This window comes from Clytia hemisphaerica, unplaced genomic scaffold (genome assembly GCF_902728285.1).
Source record: "Clytia hemisphaerica strain Z4C2 unplaced genomic scaffold, Clytia hemisphaerica genome assembly, whole genome shotgun sequence".
Classification (NCBI taxonomy): Eukaryota; Metazoa; Cnidaria; class Hydrozoa; order Leptothecata; family Clytiidae; genus Clytia; species Clytia hemisphaerica.
The window spans coordinates 764,070-787,915 of NW_027103394.1; the positions used below are offsets into that span (position 1 = coordinate 764,070).

At 36.1% G+C, this 23,846-nt stretch overlaps 2 protein-coding genes across 2 annotated transcripts in view; one reads left to right on the forward strand and one right to left on the reverse strand.

The window, feature by feature from the left end:
* Window positions 1-721: 721 nt before the first annotated feature.
* LOC136824934 (zinc finger protein Gfi-1b-like) lies at window positions 722-8,049 on the forward strand. The gene is made up of 3 exons (XM_067080920.1): window positions 722-1,310; window positions 5,618-6,375; window positions 7,924-8,049. The coding sequence occupies exons 1-3, from the start codon at window positions 1,151-1,153 to the stop codon at window positions 8,047-8,049; spliced, it is 1,044 nt and encodes a 347-aa protein (XP_066937021.1). The 5' UTR covers window positions 722-1,150.
* Window positions 8,050-8,560: 511 nt separating this feature from the next.
* Window positions 8,561-23,846, reverse strand: part of LOC136824892 (atrial natriuretic peptide receptor 1-like) — a 33,567-nt gene continuing 18,281 nt past the window's right edge. Inside the window, exons 10-18 of the mRNA XM_067080868.1 lie at window positions 23,623-23,769; window positions 22,133-22,307; window positions 19,629-19,769; window positions 18,338-18,461; window positions 14,830-14,902; window positions 13,961-14,131; window positions 13,226-13,324; window positions 12,328-12,419; window positions 8,561-11,359 (exon numbers count right to left, since the gene is read on the reverse strand). Of these exons, the coding sequence (XP_066936969.1) occupies window positions 11,252-11,359; window positions 12,328-12,419; window positions 13,226-13,324; window positions 13,961-14,131; window positions 14,830-14,902; window positions 18,338-18,461; window positions 19,629-19,769; window positions 22,133-22,307; window positions 23,623-23,769 (1,130 nt within the window). The 3' untranslated portion in view covers window positions 8,561-11,251. The remainder of the gene's footprint in view (window positions 11,360-12,327; window positions 12,420-13,225; window positions 13,325-13,960; window positions 14,132-14,829; window positions 14,903-18,337; window positions 18,462-19,628; window positions 19,770-22,132; window positions 22,308-23,622; window positions 23,770-23,846) is intronic.

Sequence of the window (23,846 nt, forward strand, 5' to 3'; positions counted from 1 at the left end):
TCGTATAAAAAATACTCACAAAGTACAATGGAAATTCGAAACCCTAGTTATTAAAAATATGGGAATATCAATCCACATCGAGTTTGCGCTCGTTATTTTTACCCCCACTAGCTGAAATAATCCTACCGAGTCTGTGAGAAGGGGGTGTGTGGATTTTGAAGGTCCGCATATCACCAGTGATTTTTTTGTCATCACTGGATATTAAATAAAACTCACAATTGGACACCCCTTATCGTAGACCCGCTGAGACCCCAGCCCAACTGGAAAATAATAGCCTCAAAATTTTGTCCATGTGGAAAATACACCCAATAATTTCAGCCCCGCTGGGAAATCGACTTTAATTTTATCCTCTCGTAAAATTTAATCGAGATAGTTACACCCAAAAGTTATTTTCGGGCTGGGATCTGTGCCCATTGGGATTAAAATAGAAATTTTCATCCCCACTGAGGGAAAAAGTTCAATCGGGGCTGTGAGACAGGGGAATAATTAGTCGTCTCGAATAGAATAAATTTCTTCCAAAGTAGAAAATAATTATGTGTGCTAATAAAAGATGTGATTCTTACAGAATTATAAGAACAAAAGCTTAATTAAGTTTTATGACATACCATCGTGTTAATTACCTAATCACTGCATTACTGAGAGAGAAAGAAGAATTAGCAAGTGTCCTTATATAAGCAGGGAATTTATTTTCCCAGATATTTAGTTCGCTATTAGACCTTGATCAACTCAAAGTGTATTAAGTACCAGTTACTGCAAAGTTTGTTATATATCTTGATCAAAATTCTAAAGGCTTGTTGAATAAAACTGAGCTAATGAACACGTTCGATTGAAATTTACCGTAAGTGGAAGAAATTGATGATAGTTTGTCACAGCTTTGGAAATCCAGTCATTAATGAAATTGTGAGAAAACGGGACTGAACTTGAAGGACCGAAAACTAGATTCCTGATAAAGTGCGCTATGAAATAAGAAGCTTAAAGTTGATTCGATTGTTTGTCACAGCTTTGGAAAGGTCATTAATAAATTTAGAAGCTAACTGAAAGGACCGAAAATTAAATTCCTGATACAGTGTGAAAGCATCGAAGCTCAAAATTCCAATATACAGGAACACCAAAACAATCTCGGGCCCAAATTTCAAAAAATCTAAGAACAATGCCGCGTTCTTTTTTGATTAAGCGAATCGAGGAGAAAATGGTTACTGGGTATTTCCCTTGGCAGGATGAGACGCTGATGGAAGGATGCTGCTTGAAATATGAAATGGAAGATGAAATGGACCGCGCGGCATTTGATGGAAAAGGAGATTCACATTCAGGTAATTTGAATTTCTTTGCATGAGTGTGTCTTGTGTTTACCATTAGCCTATTTCATAGAATTCGTGCGGCTGTCATATGTTATTTTCTATTTAATTTACAATGGGGGAAATGCACAAATCTGTTTAGATTACCCTTTTAGAATTTTTTTTTCATCATCCAGTTGACTTCAAGAATTCTTTTCCATTATTCCATAAAAAGTTGATTACTGCAATGACCTAGAAAAATATAATGTACTAACTCGTTTATTAGAATTCGAACGGGAAATTTTTATGTTTTCGAATCACAGAAATTCAACTTTATAGGGGGTAGTTTAAGTGGGTTCCTCCTTCACGGGGACTGAGAGCTAGTTTGAAGGGGTTAGAGCAACAAGAAGAACTACAGGTTTTTTTATAAAAATGTCCAAAATCTTTTAAGCCTTCGGATCATGCGGATGTTCTTACCCTTTGAGTTTTAGGTCAAACTGTCCTTGAAATAGTTTTGTGTAATATACTAAGAAATAGGGTGTTTTAGAGCCTTAAACTTGTTCTTAATATTTTGGCTACCGAAGCATTGGCATACTGGAGAAGTTTGGTAATCAATTTGGTAACATGATGCACAAACAAATGAAAATAAAACCAAAAAACTCAATAAAAATCTAAAAACAACTTTCAACGATGGACACGCAACTTTAAAAATCTTTAGCCTAGTCAACTTCATAAAATTTGATGAAAGAAGTTTTTGGGCGCCACGTGTATGTTTCACCTCACGGGTTTTCAAATTGATTATGTTATTATTTTATAATCCATTCACTATGAAAAAAGTCAAAAACATTTCGATCGATCTGTGTATTGTTTATAAGTACTTGACCTATCCCTCTTCACTGTATTATAAAAAGAAAAAGACAAAATACATATAAAAGAGCGTCCCACTACCGTCCCACTTGAGCGTCCCACTAATGTCCCACCTTAGCGTCCCACTACCGTCCCACCTTAGCGTCCCACTACCGTCCCACCTTAGCGTCCCACTACCGTCCCACCTTAGCGTCCCACTACCGTCCCACCTTAGCGTCCCACTACCGTCCCACTTTAGCGTCCCACTACCGTCCCACCTTAGCGTCCCACTTGAGCGTCCCACCTGAGCGTCCCACCTGAGCGTCCCACCGTCCCACGTCCCACTTCTCCAGTATGCCCGAAGCATTATGTTCTTATATAGTTTGTTCTTATGAAAACGTGTTACACGCTTTTTTTTTATAAGAATACACTTTATAAGAATGTCCATGATGAAAATGGCTAAAAACTAAGAATATGCTAAGAATATCACCATCATGGAATTTGGCTAGTGAAGCTAAGAATGTCATTTTTAGAGCATTTTCAATTATAAATTGCCAATTACCCCCAAGTAATAAGAATGCTGTAAGAATATTTTAGGATGATTTTCCCAAAAAAGTTAAGAATATCCATGATGAAATGGATTTACACCATTCTTATAAAAAAATGCGTGTAGTGTGGATATTCAATTCCTTCAATAGACAAACTTATAAACAATATAATGACAAATCAAAAAATACCAGAATTCCACAAAAAGAAATTAAAAAACCCATGCCAACCCATTGTGAACAGTTATAATTGGTTTTTGTCAAACTTGGAATAAACAACACGCATTGGCTTGCTTTCAAAGACTTTTCATTTTCGTTTCGCTCTCTCCTCGTTTACGTTTATTGAATTGACGTCAAAAGGCATGAAGCCAATTACGTTAACGACTTTTTTGTTTACAAGTTTCTTCGAAATTAGCATTCAATTATCATTAGAAATGTTTTTCAAATAAGAATAGAAAACTCGTTAAAATGGCAATTCATGGTTAAGTTTTAAGGTTAGCATACCTATTTATCCCTTGCACGCGGAACACCCATAGATTTATCCCCGAAGGTCTAGAGGTCATGCTTTAAGCCATCGCAGGCAAAAGAAAGTGAATATCGAAAAAATATTGTTGCTGTTGTTTTCGAAAACCCGCGAAGCTTCTGATTAGTCAAGCGCTGAAATTCTATTGTAATGTCACGTGACTTAGGTAGGATATCCTACCTAACCACGACACACTTTTTAGCAAAAGTACGCCATCCAGCCCTTCGGGCTTTATAAATCTATCCTTGCGATCTAAATCAAAGTGCACTGCTTTCGCGAAGTTCTTAAGTTCAGTTAAGGTTGATGGGGTATTTTTTGCAATACGCACTGACAGGAGTCCTTTTTGTCGTAGTACACACCCCTGTCTCACAGCCCGGGTAGAACATTTTTCCTCAGTGGGGATAAAAACTCCTATTGAAATCCTAATGGGGATAGAAATTCTATTTCTCCAAGGTTAAAAAACCCAGGGGGGGGGGGTGGTTTCGAAGTGCAGTTCTTAAACATGGAATTTCGAGTGGGATGAAATCAAAGTCAATTTCCCAGTGGGATTGAAAGTATTTTCCCACCGGGGACGAAATATTTACTTAATTTTCCAGTGGGACTGGGGTCCCAGTGGGTCTGTGACACAGGGGTGTTAGTAGAGTTTTTAATTTTCGACAAAATTTAAAAATTTGCACATGACTGATTGTTTTTCAAGCTTATTTCCAAAAATATATAATTTCCTCAGAACTTTTCACAATTTAAAGGAAAATTGATAATTAAATCCTCATCCAATTCAGTGATACATACCGAGCTGGCACACAACGCTGTCACAACGTTCATCTAATGTTATATGGACGTTGTGAACGTTAGATAAACGTCGAAAAAACGTCGTGTGCCAGCTGGGTATCTTTAGGACATGCGGATTCCACCAAAATACTCAAAATCGGAAAGGAGAAAATCTAGGTGGAAATCTAAAAAGTTTAGAACAAATGAATACGTTACAAGTCCTGATTTTCTTATAAAAAATAAAAAGTAATTAAAACATTCTCTTGTATTCGGTGCCAGACACGACCAGGGCGGGGCGGGGCGTTCGAAACCACGAAGATGCCACATGGTCAATCAAAAAGAGTAATTTGTTACTCTTTTATGAGAGAGGTTTTATAACCACTTTTGGATTTCATTCTAAAAATGTCCTTAAATGTTCTTGTCTTCGGCATTTTTGGTGTACTTTCATGAGGAATTGCATGTTTTAGAGCTTTTGAATTCCATAAAACCGTTGGCTCGCGTCCAAGACTTATATATTTATATGGTAAAGAGTCAATCGTTAAACGATTTAGTTTCCACTAATGATAGCCTTTTTATGCTCCGCCCTACCTCGTATAGATAGTTTCGAAGCTAAACTGGTCTCAACTTTTTGTTTACAAACTGTTCCCACGGTGACAGACTACAGAAGTGTCACACAGATTGTATTTCCACCATTATAGAAACATACGTTCGAAACTGTAGAAGCGATTCCTTAAGGGCTCTGACCATAGTCCAAAAATTGATTTTGGTATTTGAACATAAAAGTATTATTTCAGGTTCCTTAACACTTTTAACAAAGAATTGCCTTTATAAATTGCTTTTTAATCGAATCCCTTAAGAGTAATTAAGAATTTAATTGTAAAAATGACGTTATGAACTTTAAAAAGATGTTAATAATATGTTGCATCACCCTCTTTTACAAAAAGTGCTTAGTTTTAATGGGTAATTAACTTTTTTGTTTCAAAATTTGAACTATTTTAAATTTTGCGGAAAATTTTTCTAAAACGATGTGTCAAAAGTTATGACTGTTTTTTTAGGCAAAATCCAGATGAAAAATTGATGAAAAAACACTATTTTGAAGATTTCGAGACAAAGAAGCATTTACAAAAATTTTCCGCAAAAATTTTTATTGTTCGTTAAAAGATACACCATCTGCTGCGAAAATGTTTACAAAATGTTTTTTCTTCGCCGAAAATAAGCTCTTCAAAGTTGAAATACTCTTCCTCGCAAAAGTCTTCACTTTCTTCTTCGTCAAATTTTTTCAATGCAATTTTTGTATTTTCAGATTCAGGAATAGTTTGTCTAACAGAAAATGTATAACATGCCATAGTTTTGTTGGTTACATCAGTCAGAAAACACATTTTAAACACGGCAATTATGAAAAATTCACTATGGTCAGAGCCCTTAAGTAAATAAAAAAACGATATAAATGCACAGGCAACAATATTCCCATGTGTAATAGATCTACAGGTCACGGAAATGTAACTGTCTTACAAAGAATGCATTTCTAAATATAGAAGAAGCCTTAATTGATTTCTCCACATAAAATTACACAGAAAACCACATCTGATTGTAATATATATTGCATCTTTATAGCATTTACATAATCTGTTCTAAATTAACTTTCTCTTTTCCCTTCTCAGGATCAGACAGCGGTAAAACCTCAACATCGTCACCTTCTGAGATTCAAATTCTGACACCCTTCCATTCAGGAATGTCCCCTCCAACAATGTTAGTATCGTCATGCTGCGATAAAGACCATGGGGACAGTGGTTCCCTCTCACCTGCATCTAGCTGCCATCACGAGGGATCAAGCCCGTTCTTCTCTCGGTCTAGCTCCAGCCAGGATGGATTAGGCCCAATGTCACCTGAATCTAACTATCACAGAAATTTACTAAGATCCACCCTATCCGCACATAACTACAACCATATGGTAGCAGGCTCCCTCTCGCCTGCTTCGAGCTACCACCAGGAAAAAGAAATGATACCATCCCCTTCCGGACAACACCAACAAAAAAGCAGTGACTACCATGTAGAAGCATTATCCTCGACCAAAAGATGTGGAGGTATCCTACCTTCTTCAGGATTGAGCTATCTACCACCTTGGCACGTGACCTCCTCAGACGAGATCAAAAAGCACCAATGTGAATATTGTCTTAAATGGTTCCAAAGATCAAGTAGTTTATCAAATCACCGATTAATCCATAAGAACTCCAAATCATACAAATGCAACCATTGTAATATGAGTTTTCTTCGTAAGTCTGACCTCGGTAAACACATGGTCACACATTCCGGATCAAAACCATACCAGTGTAACGTTTGTGGTAAACGCTTTTCACAATCTTCGAATATGCTGACTCATCAAAGACGCCATACCGGGATCCGTCCGTATTCTTGTGGTGTATGTGGGAAGGCTTTTTACCGGAAAGTTGATGTTAGGAGACATGCTTCAGTTCATAGGGGTTATTGAAAAAAGTCATTAAGAGAAATTATCCATAATGAGTTTAGAGTGGGGTACCCAGTTGGCGTGAGCTTATAAAGATCCCCGTTTATTCATGTCGGTATTATATTTTGCGAGGACCTCTTTTCACAGGACTTCTTTTCATTCTAACTGCTATGGTGGATTCCTATTCCTAATTTTTCTCCATAGTATAAGCCACTAAAAGATACCCCTTTGAGACTCTGAAACTCTTTTTCTCTGAAACGCTATAGATTTTGTCCAATTAGTACCCAAAGTCGAAATTTACGTCAACTGGGTTATCACGCCAACTGGGTTATCACGCCAACTGGGTTATCACGCCAACTGGGTTATCACGCCAACTGGGTTATCACGCCAACTGAGTTATCACGCCAACTGGGTTATCACGCCAACTGGGTTATCACGCCAACTGGGTTATCACGCCAACTGGGTTATCACGCCAACTGGGTTATCACGCCAACTGGGTAAATCACTCTACTATGTTATTTCAGGGGTTTATTCCTAATATGAGGGGAGGTGGTATGAATATAAAGCAGAAATGGATTACACATTACACTAGATTATTATATTATTACATGGTTAACTTTGACACAGGATCATACTTTATTTTGAAGATATTATATTATGGAATCGATATTCGATTTTAATCGCTTCGTTATAGAAGCTTTATTATTTCTGAACATAACTTTTGTATTTTTGATACATTCAGGGACACTGTATATTCATTTTTTATAATAAATTTTTAATCCTTTATAAATTTTTAACCAAAGTTTTGTTGTATAAATTTGTGATTTTTTTATGAATCAGAGTTATTTCACGTATACAAAAAATGTTTATTTAGTTTCTTCTAACGCAGAACTTAGGACACGTGACACACACATTTACTAATGCTGCTGTTGTGAATTTCAAAAAAAACTTTAAACATAAATGGGTCAGTTTTCCCTTTAAAGGAAAGTTGCCGTCCATTTAGGCAATTTTTACCGATTTTTGGGAAATTATTTCGGCTTTTCTCGAAAAACGAGTTCTCGTGAAATCGAAATGGCAAATTCCTTGAGTGTAAAAAGCTCAGCTAAGTAACATCACCGGAGGGGGGGCACTGACCTTGACGGTCGATGGGGACGTGTCACTGGAGTTTGGAAAATGGACCCTGTCAGATTCAATTATTTGCTAAATTTGTAACCCAGAAAGAAAAATCGAAAAATTGTTTTCCGTTTTCACCGTGAAAAGTGACCAAAGAGAACTAAAAGTAGACGGAAAATTGAAAAAAATAATTATTTCCACCCTGAAAATTATTAGAAAATACCCTGTCAGATACAAATCTTGAAAATTAGTAAATTTCGGGCCCTGTCAGATATCTTCAGAGCCTTAAAAAGGGTCCCTGGTCAGTGGCACGTCTCCATACCAAATTTTGCCTAAGTGCCGCCCCCCCCCCTCGGGGTAACATTAATACTAATTGCTCTTAATATTTAGGTGTCTTACTGCAACGAAAACATCTGCAACAACATCAACAGTGCAGCTCCGCAGCAAATGGATACCATGTTCTTTCTTTGTTGTCATGACAACCGTCAACATGGTATTTTGAAGAACGATAAATGACAAAGCGAAAGATTGTCTTTTGAGCTTTTGCTACCCTTTTATCGTTTTTTATAAATTCCAGATTGAAAGTAAAATTTTCCACTGGATTTCGAAAAATATATCACTCGAAAACAAAGAAATCGCTAAATTCAATCCGTCGTCAAAAATACGGCGTGTATTCTACAGCTTTACTTTTTCTTACCTGAGAAAAGTTTAAAGATTCGCTTCTTTTATTTCATTGATTAATACACCCATATATCTGAAAAAGCTAATTAAAATTCAGAAAGACAAATGTTAAGCTTAAAGTCAAAAACATTCAAACCAAATGAGAATCATTTCACCAACTCAAAGCGACGCAACGCGACAAGAACAAAAGTAGCAAACCGAGACAAATCAGAACAGAGACAAAACTAAAAGTTAAGAAACCAAAAAATATGAAGACCTTCGAAGCCACTAGTAAAATGGTTATAGATATTATTGGAAACGTTTTTTAAGGTCAAAAAGAGATTAGATGAAATAAAAACAAGAAGAATTACCAGGTTTTTTATTTGTTTTTTTACTTTGGCATCACTATATCATTGTACTAAAAATATGTTTCATAATTACAAGTTATCATTTACATAATATATTTACAGGACACATCTTGTTAGAGTTAATTACCATATTACTTCGAACAAACGCCCCCTTCCTTCAAACGCCCCTTGAATAAATGCCCCTCCAAAAATCAAAAATATCTAAAAAACGTCCGGGGCTTTTATTCGAAGTAATACAGTATCTGTGTTTTGGCTTTATAATACAGCTTTTTAGAAACACTTGCCTAAAACACACCCCTGTCTCACAACCCCCGGTGGAACTTTTTCTCTCCGTGGGATGGCAATTTTTCTAGAAATCCCAATGGGGAAGAAGTTTTTTGTCTTTAAGCTCAGAAAAGCCAGTGGGGATGGTTTTGGAGTGTAATTTTTTCAATGCCGGGATAAAATCAGGGTGCAATTCCTCAGTGGGGTTGAGATTTAGGGTATATATATTACAGTAGGGCGATTTTTTGACCAATTCTTCCAGTGGAGGGGGGGAAGGGTTCCATCGGGTCTGTGACACAGGGGTGTCCTATCCATCAAGTATTTGTTTAACTATCCTTGAGTCAATTTGTAATCGAAGAGAAGATTCCTAAGTACGTGATTTTTATCAAAATACTCTCTCTAATTCGAAACTTTGCAAATCCAAAATCTTATTGTATTCCGAACTAAAATATTGGGTCCTTTAGCATAAAATACTTCCTGTAATTCGATTCTTTCTGTAAATCGATGAAGATTTTCTGTAAAGACCAACTCTCTCAGTTGACTCTCTCTAATTCGATCGTCACGAGACCAAAAGTTCTCTTCGAGTCAGAGAAAAATTCAAATTACAGAGACTATTTTATATTACTTAACAGCTTAGGGGGACCGAAAATTTAGTTTGAATTATAGAAAGATTCGAATAGTAAAAGTTCGAGTTAGAAGGAGTTCACTGAAGAACGAGTTGAAACCTGTAAAATTAGATAACAAATTTGACATACATAGATCCATTGGACTAAAGGCCAATTCGAAATAAGTGTTCAAAAATTATCGAATGGATTCAGATATTTTAAGTATGTATTTAAATAGTAAATTACAGTAAAATTCTCTCTTATTCGAACTTCTATTATTCGAATCTTCGAATATTTTTCAGTCTCCGTCAAGTAAAAACCCTCTTAAAAGACTCTCTATAATTTGAATCCCTCTGTATTTCGAACAAATAAGATTTCTCGTTTGAGTTCGAATTAGAGAGAGTCAACTGTAGGTTGAAATTTCTCAATCTTATAATTCGGAAATCCAACATCAGATAGCGCAGAAAAATTACTCTGTTCATCCTTGCCTTGGGACACCAGTAAGCAACAATAGATGGTGTTGTTTTACGCTCACCCATTGTTTTTCATTGTCTTTTAAAGTATCTGAATTTGAATGTGTTTTTTTTTCACGTTCCTTTACTCTCGTACATTTATGACATAAACGTTTGTTGCGTTGATAAAATTGTTTTAAAATCAGCCATACGTCTGTTTTATGTTGTTATCGAAAAGTTCTTTCATTTGAAATAGCTCAGCTGGCACACAACGTTGTTTCAACGTTCATCTAACGTTCACAACGTCCATATAACGTTAGATGAACGTTGAAATAACGTTGTGTGCCAGTTATGAGACACGGTGAGTCGTTGTTTATCTTCACACAAAAGAATAACAACCTCATGTGGGGTATGGAGGTTTTTATGTTTATGTTTACCGCCATTATGGAAGCAAAAAACATTCGAATCTGCAGATCGAACGTTTCCTTCCATAATGGCGGATTCATAACTCAACAAAACATGTTTAACCTTTGTTTTCAATAATGTTTGCTGCTCAAAGCATAAGAGCTTTAGTAGGGGGAAATTTGTAAAATCGCTCGATATTTTTAGTCAAAGCACTTGTGATACATTTTTGGAAAGCTAAGGGGTAGGGGAATCAAAATAACTTAGGTGCCAATTTTTTTTCGGACACTTTGGTGTGATTTTCGGACAAATACGACGGTCTCGGGCAAAAATCATAGGGTGGAAAATTAATGAAAATTTTAGCTTGAGAAAACGGAGACCTGTTGTATATTTTTGGAAAGCTCTCAAAAAATTAAGATTAGTGATATATTGTGAGTATAGGTGATTTCAGTACCTAACTCGAGATATTGAGCTTCCGAAAGCGCAAAAACTGGACAAAACAGCTGTTTCTGGCTGAAAAACACTGAAAAACACTGTTTTTAAGGATTAATATCTCGAGTTAGGTAAAGAAATCACCTATACTCGCAATATATCAATAATCTTAATTTTTTGAGAGCTTTCCAAAAATAAACAACAGGTCTCCGTTTTCTCAAGCTGAAATTTTTATTAATTTTTCACCCTATGATTTTTGCCTGAGACCGTCGTATTTGTCCGAAAATCACACCAAAGTGTGCGAAAAAAAATTGGCACCCAAGTTAGTTTGATCCCCCTACCCCTTAGCTTTCCAAAAATGTATAACAAGTGCTTTGACTAAAAAAATCGAGCGACCTCAAAAAAACGAACAAATTTCCCCCTACTACTTGTTTACTTTTTCCATAACCCATTATAGATTAGAACGACAGGCTCTCCTCCACTTCTCCTTTCGCTAGCCTTGTATTCTAGATCTGTTTGGCGTACACGCGGCGTGTTACTTGAAGGAGTGTTCTTCTAAACCAGCAGCGAATTGAAGATCAGGTAAGGTTTTGTCGAAACCGTCATAACCAGCTAAGAAGTAGGTCACTATGGTCCCTTTGCCCTGAAAAAAAAATAAATTTCCCTTTTTTAAAACCCTCGAAAGTCCCTCAAAGGGGTACAAAATCTGGGTCTCTGTAATGGTTCCAAATTATTAAAATCGAAAATCATTTCTCAAAGGGTCTTGAATTCTTGAAACTTATGGTAAACGGTAAACTAAGATTTGAAAATCTTTAGCTGAAATTTAAGGTGACAAAAACGTCAAAAAATGCTGGACAAAATTTTCGAAATATATTGTCTCTAAAGGTCAATTTTCGAATTTTGGCTCAGACATACCGTCATCTCGCAAACCTAGTACCTCCGGATCCGAAGCTTTACTATCCAAATTTTTATGTGACTCGAAGAAAATTTTTAGTCCCTTTAAGATCGAATTAGAGAGAGTCATCTATTCATGGAGCCGGGAGTGAGGCAGTCTATACCCTTTACTATTTGCGCTAGACCTGGGAAGTCAAATGCTGAGCGCCATACCTATTCTTAGCTCCAGACAACTTCTTACTGCCTAGATCAGGTTATCTCATCTATGCTACCCATTCTCTGTGAAAAGGGGACCGAACCCTCAACCCTTGGTTTGTACCCACCTGGCACACAACGTTGTTTCAACGTTTATCTAATGTTCCCAACGTTCATATAACGTTAGATGAACGTTGAAACAACGTTGTGTGCCAGCTGGGTAAAGCGAATGATCTACAAACTGAACTACCCGACCGTGAAATGTTAATTTAAAATGAGCCTCTGTCTATAATGAGCTCCATTTAAGGTCAGCCAATCAGAGCGTTTACTCGGTATTTTTTCGTGACTTTCTTACATGAATCTGCGAAAAGGAAATCCGTGTATACACACTAAAAGCCCAACTGGCACACAACGTTGTTTTAACGTCCAAATAACGTTATTTGGACGTTATGAATGTCACATAGACGTTGTTTTGACGTTGTGTGTCGTCTGGGAAACAGTTTTCAGGTAAAATCAACCTACCTTCATAGAGACAGGACCACGCTCGATAAGATGGTAGCCACCAAGTTCAGTCAAAACCTCATGGCATTCTGGACTGACGTGAATTCTTAATGCTGAAAATGAGGAGAAAAAGATGATTGGAATTGTAAGTTTAAATGATCAAATCCAACTGTCTAATAATAACTCCGATAAGGTCTATTGTAAGTTTAAATGATCACTGCCAACTCTCTCTAATTCGAATCTCTGTTATTCGAATCTTCCTATAGTTCGTAATAAAGTATTTGTCTCTTCAACTAAAAAGTGGTTTAAATTGCTTTCTGTAATTCGAATCTTTCTGAAATTCACAAAAAATCTGTTGACATATTTTTTCAAAATCTTGCGATAGATTATACTTTCGACCCGGCGTTTGTAAGAAAACCATACGGGTCTTGGAGGGGGGGGGTGTGAGTGGTTTCATTTCCCATTCAAGAGTTTCGGGGCTTCAAAGTCAATGGGTTGTCCTTCATTTGCAAATTTAGATATGATTATTAAAAAGACAACAGCAATGGAAAATAGTTCAATCGAATGAAAAAAATAATCAAAATTTCAACGTCTTTCTCAGAGGGAAATCTGCACATATTTATATTTTCTCTTGTAAATAGACCTTATCGGAGTTTTTGATTTTTCTAAAAAAGCGATGCATTGTGGGATTGTTTCGAGGGTATTACAATAGAGACCTCTTGGGAATTCCTATTGTAATACCCTCGAAACAATCTTACAGTGCATCGCTTTTTTAGAAAATCAAAAACTCCGATAAGGTCTATTGAATTGAAAATAGCATATAACAGATACACAAATCATATGAAATAGGTTATTAGCCAATCATATTTCAGTATTCTGTAAAAGAGCCAATCAAAAAGCAACGATGAAAGTAACCTACCCAGTCCACTAGACTCCATACGACTTGCATAGTTCACAGTATCACCAAACAAGCAATAACGCGGCATTTTTAATCCGACAACTCCAGCAACACATGAACCTAGAATGGTGGTCAGAATATGTTGGCATTTTTGTGTATTTTAAGTTTTCTCAGAATTTAAAGTTCGGCTGAGAATGGTAATTTTAGCACTTCCACTTTCTTTCATTGAATATTTTAATTTTGGAGGGGTTCGTTGGCTTCTAGGCTACATTCTAACCCTTATTGGAACAATTTTGAGAATTTTAGTGGGGAAGAAATCAAAGTCGGTTTTCCAGTGGGGCTGAATTTGTAGGTTATATTCCAAACGGGGACCGAATTTTTGGCTACATTTTCCAGTGGGGTAGGGATCCCAACGTATCTGTGACACAGGGATGCTCTTAACCATGTTGATTAGAAAAATTAAATAACCAAGTTACCAATTTCTAAAAATCTTCAAAGGCAGGAGATCCCACCACGACAAATATAAAACTTTTAAAATTTTACAGATTATTCAAATTTACACTTTTCATGTTTGAAGAGCCCGTACTAATAAATGTATTTATGACGTAATGTTTGAGACTTAAGCACCCATAATAGCTTTGGGCGATTTTCCACTAGCTCTTATTAAAATCAGTGGCAAACGCCTGGGCTTGTTTGGGTGCTTTTGTATAAAACATCACGTCATAAATATCACGAAAAAAATTGAAACAAACTAACCTGAGTGAATGCCAATCCTTAGCTGTATGCGATACTCTTTCTTATGTCTCACAACGAAAGTGGTTGTTGCACTCAACAGGTCGAGAGACATGCGTGCGATTTCACCCGCGTGTCGATTTCCATTTCGTTCGGGGAGACCGCTCACCACCATGTATGCATCTCCAATCGTTTCTACCTTTAAATGAAATGGTCAAAATTATTGATTTATTAATACTTGTCTTTTAAAGGCGGTTTAAAAATATGGAGAGGGGGGCTTTTCCTGTACCAGCCCTTAACTTTTGATCTTTGTCATATAAGGTAACTTTTGACACGAAAGATTTTTCAATAACGTCACTCATCATGCCTAAAGTGAGAAAGATTCGAAGCCAGGTTTGGAACTTACGGAAGACATCACGAACAAAGCTTCGTAAGCCCCCAACCCCGGCAAAAAAAATATGGCTTAACTCAAAAAATTAAGATCAGGGCTTAACTCAAAAAGTTAAGACCAGGGCTTAACTCAAAAAGTTAAGATCAGGGCTTAACTCAAAAAGTTAAGATCAGGCCTTAACTCAAAAAGTTAAGATCAGGGCTTATCTCAAAAAGTTAAGATGATTTGAAGGCTTTAAAAGTAATAACGCTATTCCAACATTTGTTTATGTATATGTGTTTTTCTGCGATGGAGATGTTAAGCTTGTTATTTGTCTATATCCTGACTGACTGAGGACAGTGGTAAATCATTACTTTTACCGTCCTAGATTTTGCGGGTCAGAAATGCGGGTTATTCAAAATCGCTTCAGTCACTTAGCCTCCCTCAAATATACAAACACATAAACGCGCTATTATGGATGCCGAGTGGATTTTATTCTAACGAAGAGTGTTAGTTAGTTCACCTACCTTATAAACATGATGCTGGTCGACAATCTGATCAAAACACGTGTATAAATCGTTCAACAAATCAACAACCTGTAAATTGATGAAAGATATAAGTCAGAACAATCAAGATGTAGGAAAGACTATATGACAAAGTCTAGCCAAAGATGACCCACACCCACGCCATTTTAGTAGTCCGTTTCTTTTTGATTCCCTTTCAGTAGCGTAGCCAAGAGGGGCGCAAAATTTGTGTAGAAGAGCAGATTTTTATTACATCTGTAATTACATATTCATGGGGTGTTTTCACACTATCTGCTTGAAACATGGTGAACAATTGAATGCACGATTTTCTCTATTGTTTGCTATTGTGTGAGTTTGCACGGACGCTTGAAGATGTCAAGCATACTTGAAGTCGATATGATTTAAGTAAAATGAGCAATTAAAATAAGTTTGTGAACCGAGATTCTTTTCGGGATGCCACTTATCATTAGAATATTTTTGATTCTTATATGGAAAAAAAGCCGTATTACACGTATTGGAAATATACAAATTTAGGGTTTTTAATTTAATTTGTTCAAATATGTATAGTCAGTTCATTTTCGTTTGGATAATCGTTAACGACTTTCAGAAGCAAACATTTTCTTTCTCCTTATACATCAAACAAATTACTGTGTTATGAATAAATAAGTTTGTCTGATGAAAAATTCCTTCATGTATTCATTTCTAATCATTCACATTGATTTTTAAAACTCATTGTTAAGTAATTACACTGCACGCTTTCCAACATCTCAAGGAACGTCAGACCTTCCCCAGGAAAACAAAGGAAATTATTACTTTTGCTTGAACGAGTCTCTGGCATTCCAGCGAGAAGTAGTAAAATTTCTTTTCTTTTCCAGCCTTTCTTTATTTCACCAACAAGACATTTATATGATTCACACGTTAGCTTGAACACCCATGGTATTCATAGATAATTACTATATATCATAAAAATCTTCTCTCCTACACAAATTTTGCGCCCCTCTCGGCTACGTCACTGTAATATTCTAATCTGTTGAATAAAACTGAGTCTTTACACTTCCTATAAACGAAACTCGACATTTGCGGTGATTCGTTATGGGTTGCTGGTACAAGATCTTGCCAAGAAAATCCAATATCTTGGATAATATAGGATGTTACAAGATTTTACGGGACAAGCTGGAGTTTTTACAAGATAGAGAAATGCTGAATTTTGCAGAACAGCATCAATTCATCCTTTCTTACTACAATGTTTAAAATCACAAAGTTACATTCATTGAAATACTGAATATATCGAAATTCTATCAAAAAAAATTACACCATACTCAAGTCCCGAAGTCCCGAAGTCCCAAATTGAAATACATCAACTTTCTGAGAAAAAAAATCACACTAACCAAAAGTCCCGAGGTCCTGAAAGTTCCGAATTGAAATACATCAACTTTCTGAAAAAAAATATTACACTAATCAAAAGTCCCGAGGTCCCGAAGTCCCGAATTAAAATATATCAAATTTCTGAGAAAAAATTACACCAACCGAAAGTCCCGAGGTCCCGAAGTCCCGAATTGAAGTATGTCAAAATTCCATCAAAAAAGAATTTACACCAACCTAAAGTCCCGAGGTTCCTGAAGTCCCGAATTGCAATATATCGAAAATCTATTAAAAAAATATTACACCAACCCAAAGTCCCGAGGTCCCGAAGTCCCGAATTGCAAAATATCGAAAATCTATTTTTAAAAAATCACACCATACCTAAGTCCCGAGGTCCCGAAGTCCCAATTGAAATGCATCAACTTTCTGAGAAAAAATATTACACTAATCAAAAGTCCCGAGGTCCCGAAGTCCCGAATTTCAATAATTCGAATTTCTGAGAAAAAATATTACGCCAACAAAAAGTCCCGAAGTCCCGAATTGAAGTATGTCAAAATTTCATCAATAAAAAATTTACACCAACCAAAAGTCCCGAGGTCCCGAAGTCCCGAATTTTAATAAATCAAATTTCTGAGAGAAAAAAATTACACCAACCAAAAGTCCCGAGGTCCCGAAGTCCCAAAATTGAAATATATCAAATTTCTGAGAGAAAAAGTTTCCACCTATGTCTCGTCTTAATTGATTTTTACCCCTACTCTTTTCATACTATTACTGCCACCTCCCTTTACATCCATCTCACCCCTTTCTCACCCTCCCTTTGCATCTACAGTATCTCACCCCTGTCTTCATGTATATCTTTGACCTCTCTTTACGGGTCATCTCACCCTTTATCTTGTGTTTCATCAATCATTTATCCAAGCCCCTCTTTTTGCTTGAGTTTCATCCCACCCTTGCCTAATTCAACAATCTGATCCCCTGTCTCACCATCTCTAATCTATCATTCTTTTTCTCCGGTCCTTTTTCAACTTTAGTTCCACCCCACCCGTTTTCCTTCCTTATGTGAAAATTTTATCCATGTCCATTTCAATAATCTCACCCCTGTCTCACTGTATTCAATTTATCATTCATTGTCTCCACCCCTCTTTCACCCCAACCTCTTTTGACAGATTTCCAATCTTTCTTTATGTGAAATTCACTAAACTCTCCCCTCTTTCCACTCGAGTTTTGTGTGGAAATTACACCCTTGTCTATTTCATCAATCTCACCCCTGCCCAATCAAATTTAATCAATCAGTCATTTCCCCCGGTCCTCTTTCTACTTGAGTTTTCATATTTCCATCGGGACTTCGAGACCTTGGGATTTTTGATCGGGGTAACTTTTTTTCAAACTATACTTTGGTAAATTTCCATTCGGGACTTCGAGGCTTTAGGTTGGTGTAAATTTTTTTTTTCTGGTAGATTTTGATATATTATAATTCGGGACTTTCGGGACCTCGGGACTTTAGGTTGTTGTAAAAAATTTTTCCTAGTAGAAATTTGATATATTTCAATTCGGGACTTTCGGGACCTAGAGACTTTAGGCTTGTGTATTTTTTTTCTTCGAAATTTGATATAGTTCAATTCGGGACTTTCGGGACCTCGGGACTTTTGTTTGGTGTAATTTTTTTTTTCATAAGTTTGACATTTTGGGACTTCGGGACCTCGGGACTTTAGGTTGGTGTAAATTTTTTTTTCTGATAAAATATATCTCAACTTATTCTGTTTTTGCGTTCTGTGAAATAGACATCAAAAATCATGACCGACGTTGTAAAAACTCCAGCTCATCCGGATTTTACAAGAACATTTCCCAAGATAATAAACGAAAAAGCAAGACTTTACAAGACAAGATCTTAGAAAATCTTACCAAGATATCGCCAAAAAAATCCAAGATCTTGGATAATATAGAATCATAAAAGATATTACAAGAACATTTTCCAAGATTATAAACGAAAAAGCAAGACTTTACAAGACAAGATCATATTAAATCTTCAAAGAATCTTGCCAAGATTTTACTAAGATCTTGAAAGTTCTTCCAAGATATTATCAAGAATTTTGTCCAGGGCAATTTGCAGTCTGCTATAACAATATTTTAACCATTAAATCGTACCTGCATTGGAGTGGATTCGGCAGCCAGTTTTGTGAACCCAACAATGTCACTGAAAAAGATTGTCACCATATCGAACGTCTCAGCGCTCACTGCTTCTCCATGTTTCAGTTGTTCTGCTACTGTTCTATAAGTGGAACACATGAAGAATACACGGGTTGCAAAATTGTATCAGTGCAGTCAAAACATGTGATTATACTCGACAAAGTTCACGTGATTTTATTCCCATGTTACTTGCTTTACAACTTACAGCTGATAACTTGTTATTAGTGTTATTAAATTCGAACAAATCAGAAATAAATGTCATGTACCAAGCACATAAAAATTTCGAATAAAAGCGTGATTTGTCTTCAGACTTTAATTTGTGTATTATAAGCCTGTGTAATATAAGTTGACACATTTATAGAAATTCATATAAACTCGATTTGAAGGACAATATTGGAGACATTTTCGGCAAAATCGAGAAAGATTTTTATCAAATTTGGGGATAGGATAATGTGATGCATTATATGAACGCCGTTCAAAAATTAGATTTAGTTCACGCAATTTCTTTGAATAAAAAGGACGAATTTTGTGACATTGTGAATTTTGTGACCATTTTCAAATAGTATGAGTTCAGTCATTTCAAACAAGAGGATGGATTTTGATATATTAGAGGAGTGAAAGGTTAACTCAGACCTGCTTTCAAAGATTTTAAATAACTTTAAGACAAGACATTTTCAGCAAAATAGGATTCTTCTGCGACAAGTATTTCATCATCGAAATCCTTATTTTAAAGAATAACATTGCACTTATCCAGAAAAGGGTTTGGAAAAAATGACCTACAATACCTGTGGACCTCAAGGGTATATTTTCCAAGCTTCCCAAAGTGCACTGCAAGGGTCGAAATCAGCAAAGACGAAAAAAATTGCACTCTAAGGGTGTAAAATTTCGGAAATCGGACCATATTTGAAAATGGTCGAAAGTTTTCAACAAAACGCACCGTAAGGGTCGATTTTTCCCTCAAATAGTGCAAAATTTTCTCTGCACTGTAAGGGTCCGAATTCAAAGTCCAAAATTTGGGCCGCACGTATGGTCGTTTTTGATTCGACCCTCCCCACCCCCGGGAAAAAAGATCCACAAATCTCGGTAACATTCGGTTCCCAAAGTGAACTGTAAGGGTCGAAATCAGCAAAAGATCAGAAAAATTGCACTCTAAGGGTGTAAAATTTCGGAAATCTGACTATATTTTGCCTGAAAATGGACAAAAATGGTCGTTTTTGAGTCCCCCCCCGGGAAAAAAAGATCCACCAACCTTGGTAACATTCGGTAAAGTAATTCATCTGTCTTGGCTTTCTCATCCTCCAGTTGTTTTGTTCGTTCTGCAACCAACTCTTCCAAATGGTCTGTGTATTTCTCCATCATTTTGATCATATTATCCACAATGTTAATGTTCCTAATGAGAAAAATATTAAAGAGATAACGTTGCACTAAAGAGATAATTTGATTGATCATTTGGATCATGTTATCCACGATGTTAATGTTCCTAATTTGAAATTATTAAGGAGATAATGTTGCATTATAGAGATATTATTATTTAGGAAATGCAGTGGACTTCTCCGTCAATTGGATCATGTTATCAATGATGTTAATGTTTCTAATGAGTAAAATATTAAAGAGATAATGATTGTTTCTAGCGGGAAATATTGAAGAGGTAGGGTGACCCACGAAAAAGTATAATAGTTTGGAGGGTAAATGTGTCCGAATAAAATTTTGATGTAAAATTTTTAAATTTTGGAAAAATAGTTATCGAGATATGGAGGTATAAAGTCAAAAGTATTAATGCTAGGGGTCGTACTTTTCCAAATGAATAAATATGATTAAAAAAGAATTGTCAACCTTTGTTATTCTTTTCTGAATCCTTCCGGTAAAAAAAATCAAAGTCGGCTTCTCACTCGATGTCTCATTTTATTTTGTTAATATTGATTGCTGTCTTTTTTGATGTTTTTTGACTTTTTTTGACTGTTTTTTATAATGACCTTTGAATTTATACCTCCATATCTTGATAACTACTTTTCCAAAATTAAAAAATGATACATCAAAATTTAAGTTTGCCTTTCTTCTTTACCATGACAAAAGAATTTGGTTAAAATTCAATTTTTTTCGGACGCAGTTACCCTCCAAACTCTTATACTTTTTCGTGGGTCACCCGGTAATATTGCACTAAAGAGATAATTAGAAGTTAAAGTGAAGATGATGTGAAATATTTTGATCAATTTATTCAAAATGTTGATGTTTTCACGGAAAAGGTTAAGAATTATAAGAACATCCAAAATTTTTGAAGCCTTCGAATGTTCTTAATTTTTTGCGTTTTGAGCCTAAAAATGTTCTTAATATTTTCTTATTTTCGCCACTTTTGAGTACTTTTGTCAATTTTCCTAAGAAATTCGGTGTCTTGAAATGCTCTTAGCATGTTCTTAACAATTTGGCCATCAAAACCTTATGTTCTTATATAGTTTGTTCTTATAAAAAACGTGTAGAGGGTCGATTATCGTAGCATAGTTCCTCTACGGCAATGAATTTTGAAATTAGCACGGCGATCTTTGATAGGGTTAATCGGATTCAAATTTCCTTGTTTTAGCCAAATTTTAGGAAATTAACTGAGAAGAAATGATTTCTTTTTCTTTTATCCTTTAGAGGACAAATATAAGTACATTCTGTGAAAATTTCAAGTTCCTAGCGCTTTCCTATCCGGAATTATCTTGATTCCGATTTAGAGGGATTTCACCCGGGATGAGGACGGGATAGAGGGATCTCTCGAAAACGAAAGTGACCAATAACTGTTGAACAGTTTGATGTATCAAAAAACTTTTTTTCCTACTTTTACATTGCTATAAGGAGACTTTATATACCAAATTTAATCTCCTTATGAGCACTACTTAAAGAGATACAAGGGATATTAGCCAAAATAATCCCGATTTTACAAAAGTTCCAATGAAAGATCACTGTGTAGCCCTAGATATCGGGTTTGTACAGACTATGTTGTGTACTTCTCCGTCATTATTGTATTAATGTTCCATACAATGTCGGTTTTTCTATTTGAAACTCAATATTAAGGGATAATGTTGACAAAAGACATAATAGGAGATGCAGTGTACTTCAAGTTGCAGTTCAAGGAAGCAAAATGAAATAGAAAGAAAGACCTTGAAGACCATGTGAAAAAGTTTAAGAAAACACACCCAGCTGACACACAACATTCTTTCAACGTTTTTATAATATTCCCAAGGTCCCATCCTCGTCCCCGTGTATTCCAGGCTTTATTTACGTTACTGCTGATTGACGCCAGAGAATACCCTGGTGTTGGCTGATGCGAGTTCCCCCTCTCAGAGGGGGAACTTCTCAAAACAATTCATGATATGCACCATTGCAATGTCTTCCGTTCCACCCAATAGCTGATTGGTTGAAAGTGACGTATTGACTGATTTTAGGTCACTTCCAACCAATGAGCTATTGGGTCTGTGACGTAATGTCAAAAGACATTGCAGTGGTGCATATCATGAATAAGTCATAAAAAAATCTGACGTTACAAAGTTACACTGAAATGCAACGGTTTCAAAAATGAAGAACGAATGAAATCTGGCGTTTTGTTTTTGGACTACGTAATCTCACGCGTTCGAAAACCAGCTAATGCCAGGGTATTATCTAGCCCTGTCAATAAAGCAATAAAAAAGCTGATATTACACAGAAGGGAACGAGGTTGCCCAACGTCCATATAATGTTAGATGAACATTGAAACAACGTTGTGAGTTGCACACTTACTTTCCCCCGTTTAGTTTCTTCAGAGCTTTCATGATTTCATCAAAACGAGGCCGTGACGTAGGAGCTTCTTCCCAACACTGACTCATCAGATCATGATACTCGGGATGTCCGTAATCTTCCGGTACGACCGGCCGGAAACGAGGGTTTGAACATTTCTTCACGCGGTCAAGGATTTCTGAAATAAGTTAGATTTTTTTTAAAACTTTCAAATCTGATTTGCATTAATTCTTCTTAAAGCCTCCCCATAGCACTTGTCATTTCTTGAAGTCAGTATACATAAGAAGTCTCCTAACTTTAAGGTCAGGAAACGCAAGCAAAAAGGTTGCATTTTTGTCGTGATCAAAACAAATGGGCGATCTACAGAATTTTTGCTGGGTGACGTCGCAACAGCTACTCCACTGCAGTGGCTTCCAAAAGTTATTGACCAATCTCTGACGTCAATTTTGATCACGACCAAAACGAATGGGTAAAACATATTTCATCCTCGAAAAAAAAAGACAACCCGACTTCCAGACCAGGTTTTTATTCATGCTATTAATTAGTGCAGATGAGATGGAGATTTTATAAGATACCTTAATAATTGGTTATTTGAAGTAATAAAAATGACGCGTTCTTTAGAAAAAGTAACAAAATTGTTTTATTACTGGTTAACGACCAACCAAATCAAATAAGAGCTTGTTAAAACTCCATCTCGTCCCAATTAGTGAATTAAAATCATCATACAGAACGATTAACTTGACCCCCCCCCTGCTCTGACTATTTGCAGTTGTTCTGCACGAATTTTATTATTATTTTATTGGAAACAAAATTTAGTAATACCCCTGTCGCATTTTTCTGATAACACCGAACTTTCTAGTAGCTCCAATAAAAGCTCTAAACAGCCCTGTCTCAAAGCCCCGGTGGAACTTTTGAATTTGCAATTTTTGAACATTGAATTTCGAATGGGGAAGAAATCAAAATCAATTTCCCAGTGGGATGGAATTTCAGGGTATTTTTTCCTACCGCGGATGAAATTTTTGCCAAATTTCCCAGTGGGGATGGGGTCCTAGCGGGTGTTGGTACAGGGGTGTTCTAAACAACTTAAGAAATAACGTCATATTGGCATGTTGGCAAGATGATTTCAATGGAAAACTGACAAATTCAAATAAACAAACATAGCTTTAGCAGACAAGTTAGCTAACTCGAAAATTTCGAAAGATTTTAATTTGACAAAAAAAATCGAGTTATCTAACTCGAAAATTTTAATTTGACAAACAAATATCGAGTTAGAGAAATCAGAAATCGAGTTATATATTTTGTGACGTCAAAATTTTCGTTTGATGACGTCATAACTCAACTTTTTGCTAACTCGGTTTTCTAACTCGGTTTTTCTAACTCGGGAATTCCGAGCCTCAATAAACATACCTTTAGCAGACAAGTTTTCATACATCGAATATGGTTTTCTAGCTCGGTTTTTCTAACTCGGGAATTCCGAGCCTCAATAAACATACCTTTAGCAGACAAGTTTTCATACATCGAATATGGAGACCCTCTGGTTATGATTTCTTGTAAGATAATTCCATAACTGTAAACATCGCCTTCTTTTGATCGTTCTTCTTTTATATTGTCCAAATGCTCTGGTGCAGTCCATAACAAGGCTGGAACGAGAATAAAAGACACAACGTTGTTTCAACGTTTATCTAATGTTCATAACATCCATATAACGTTAGATGAA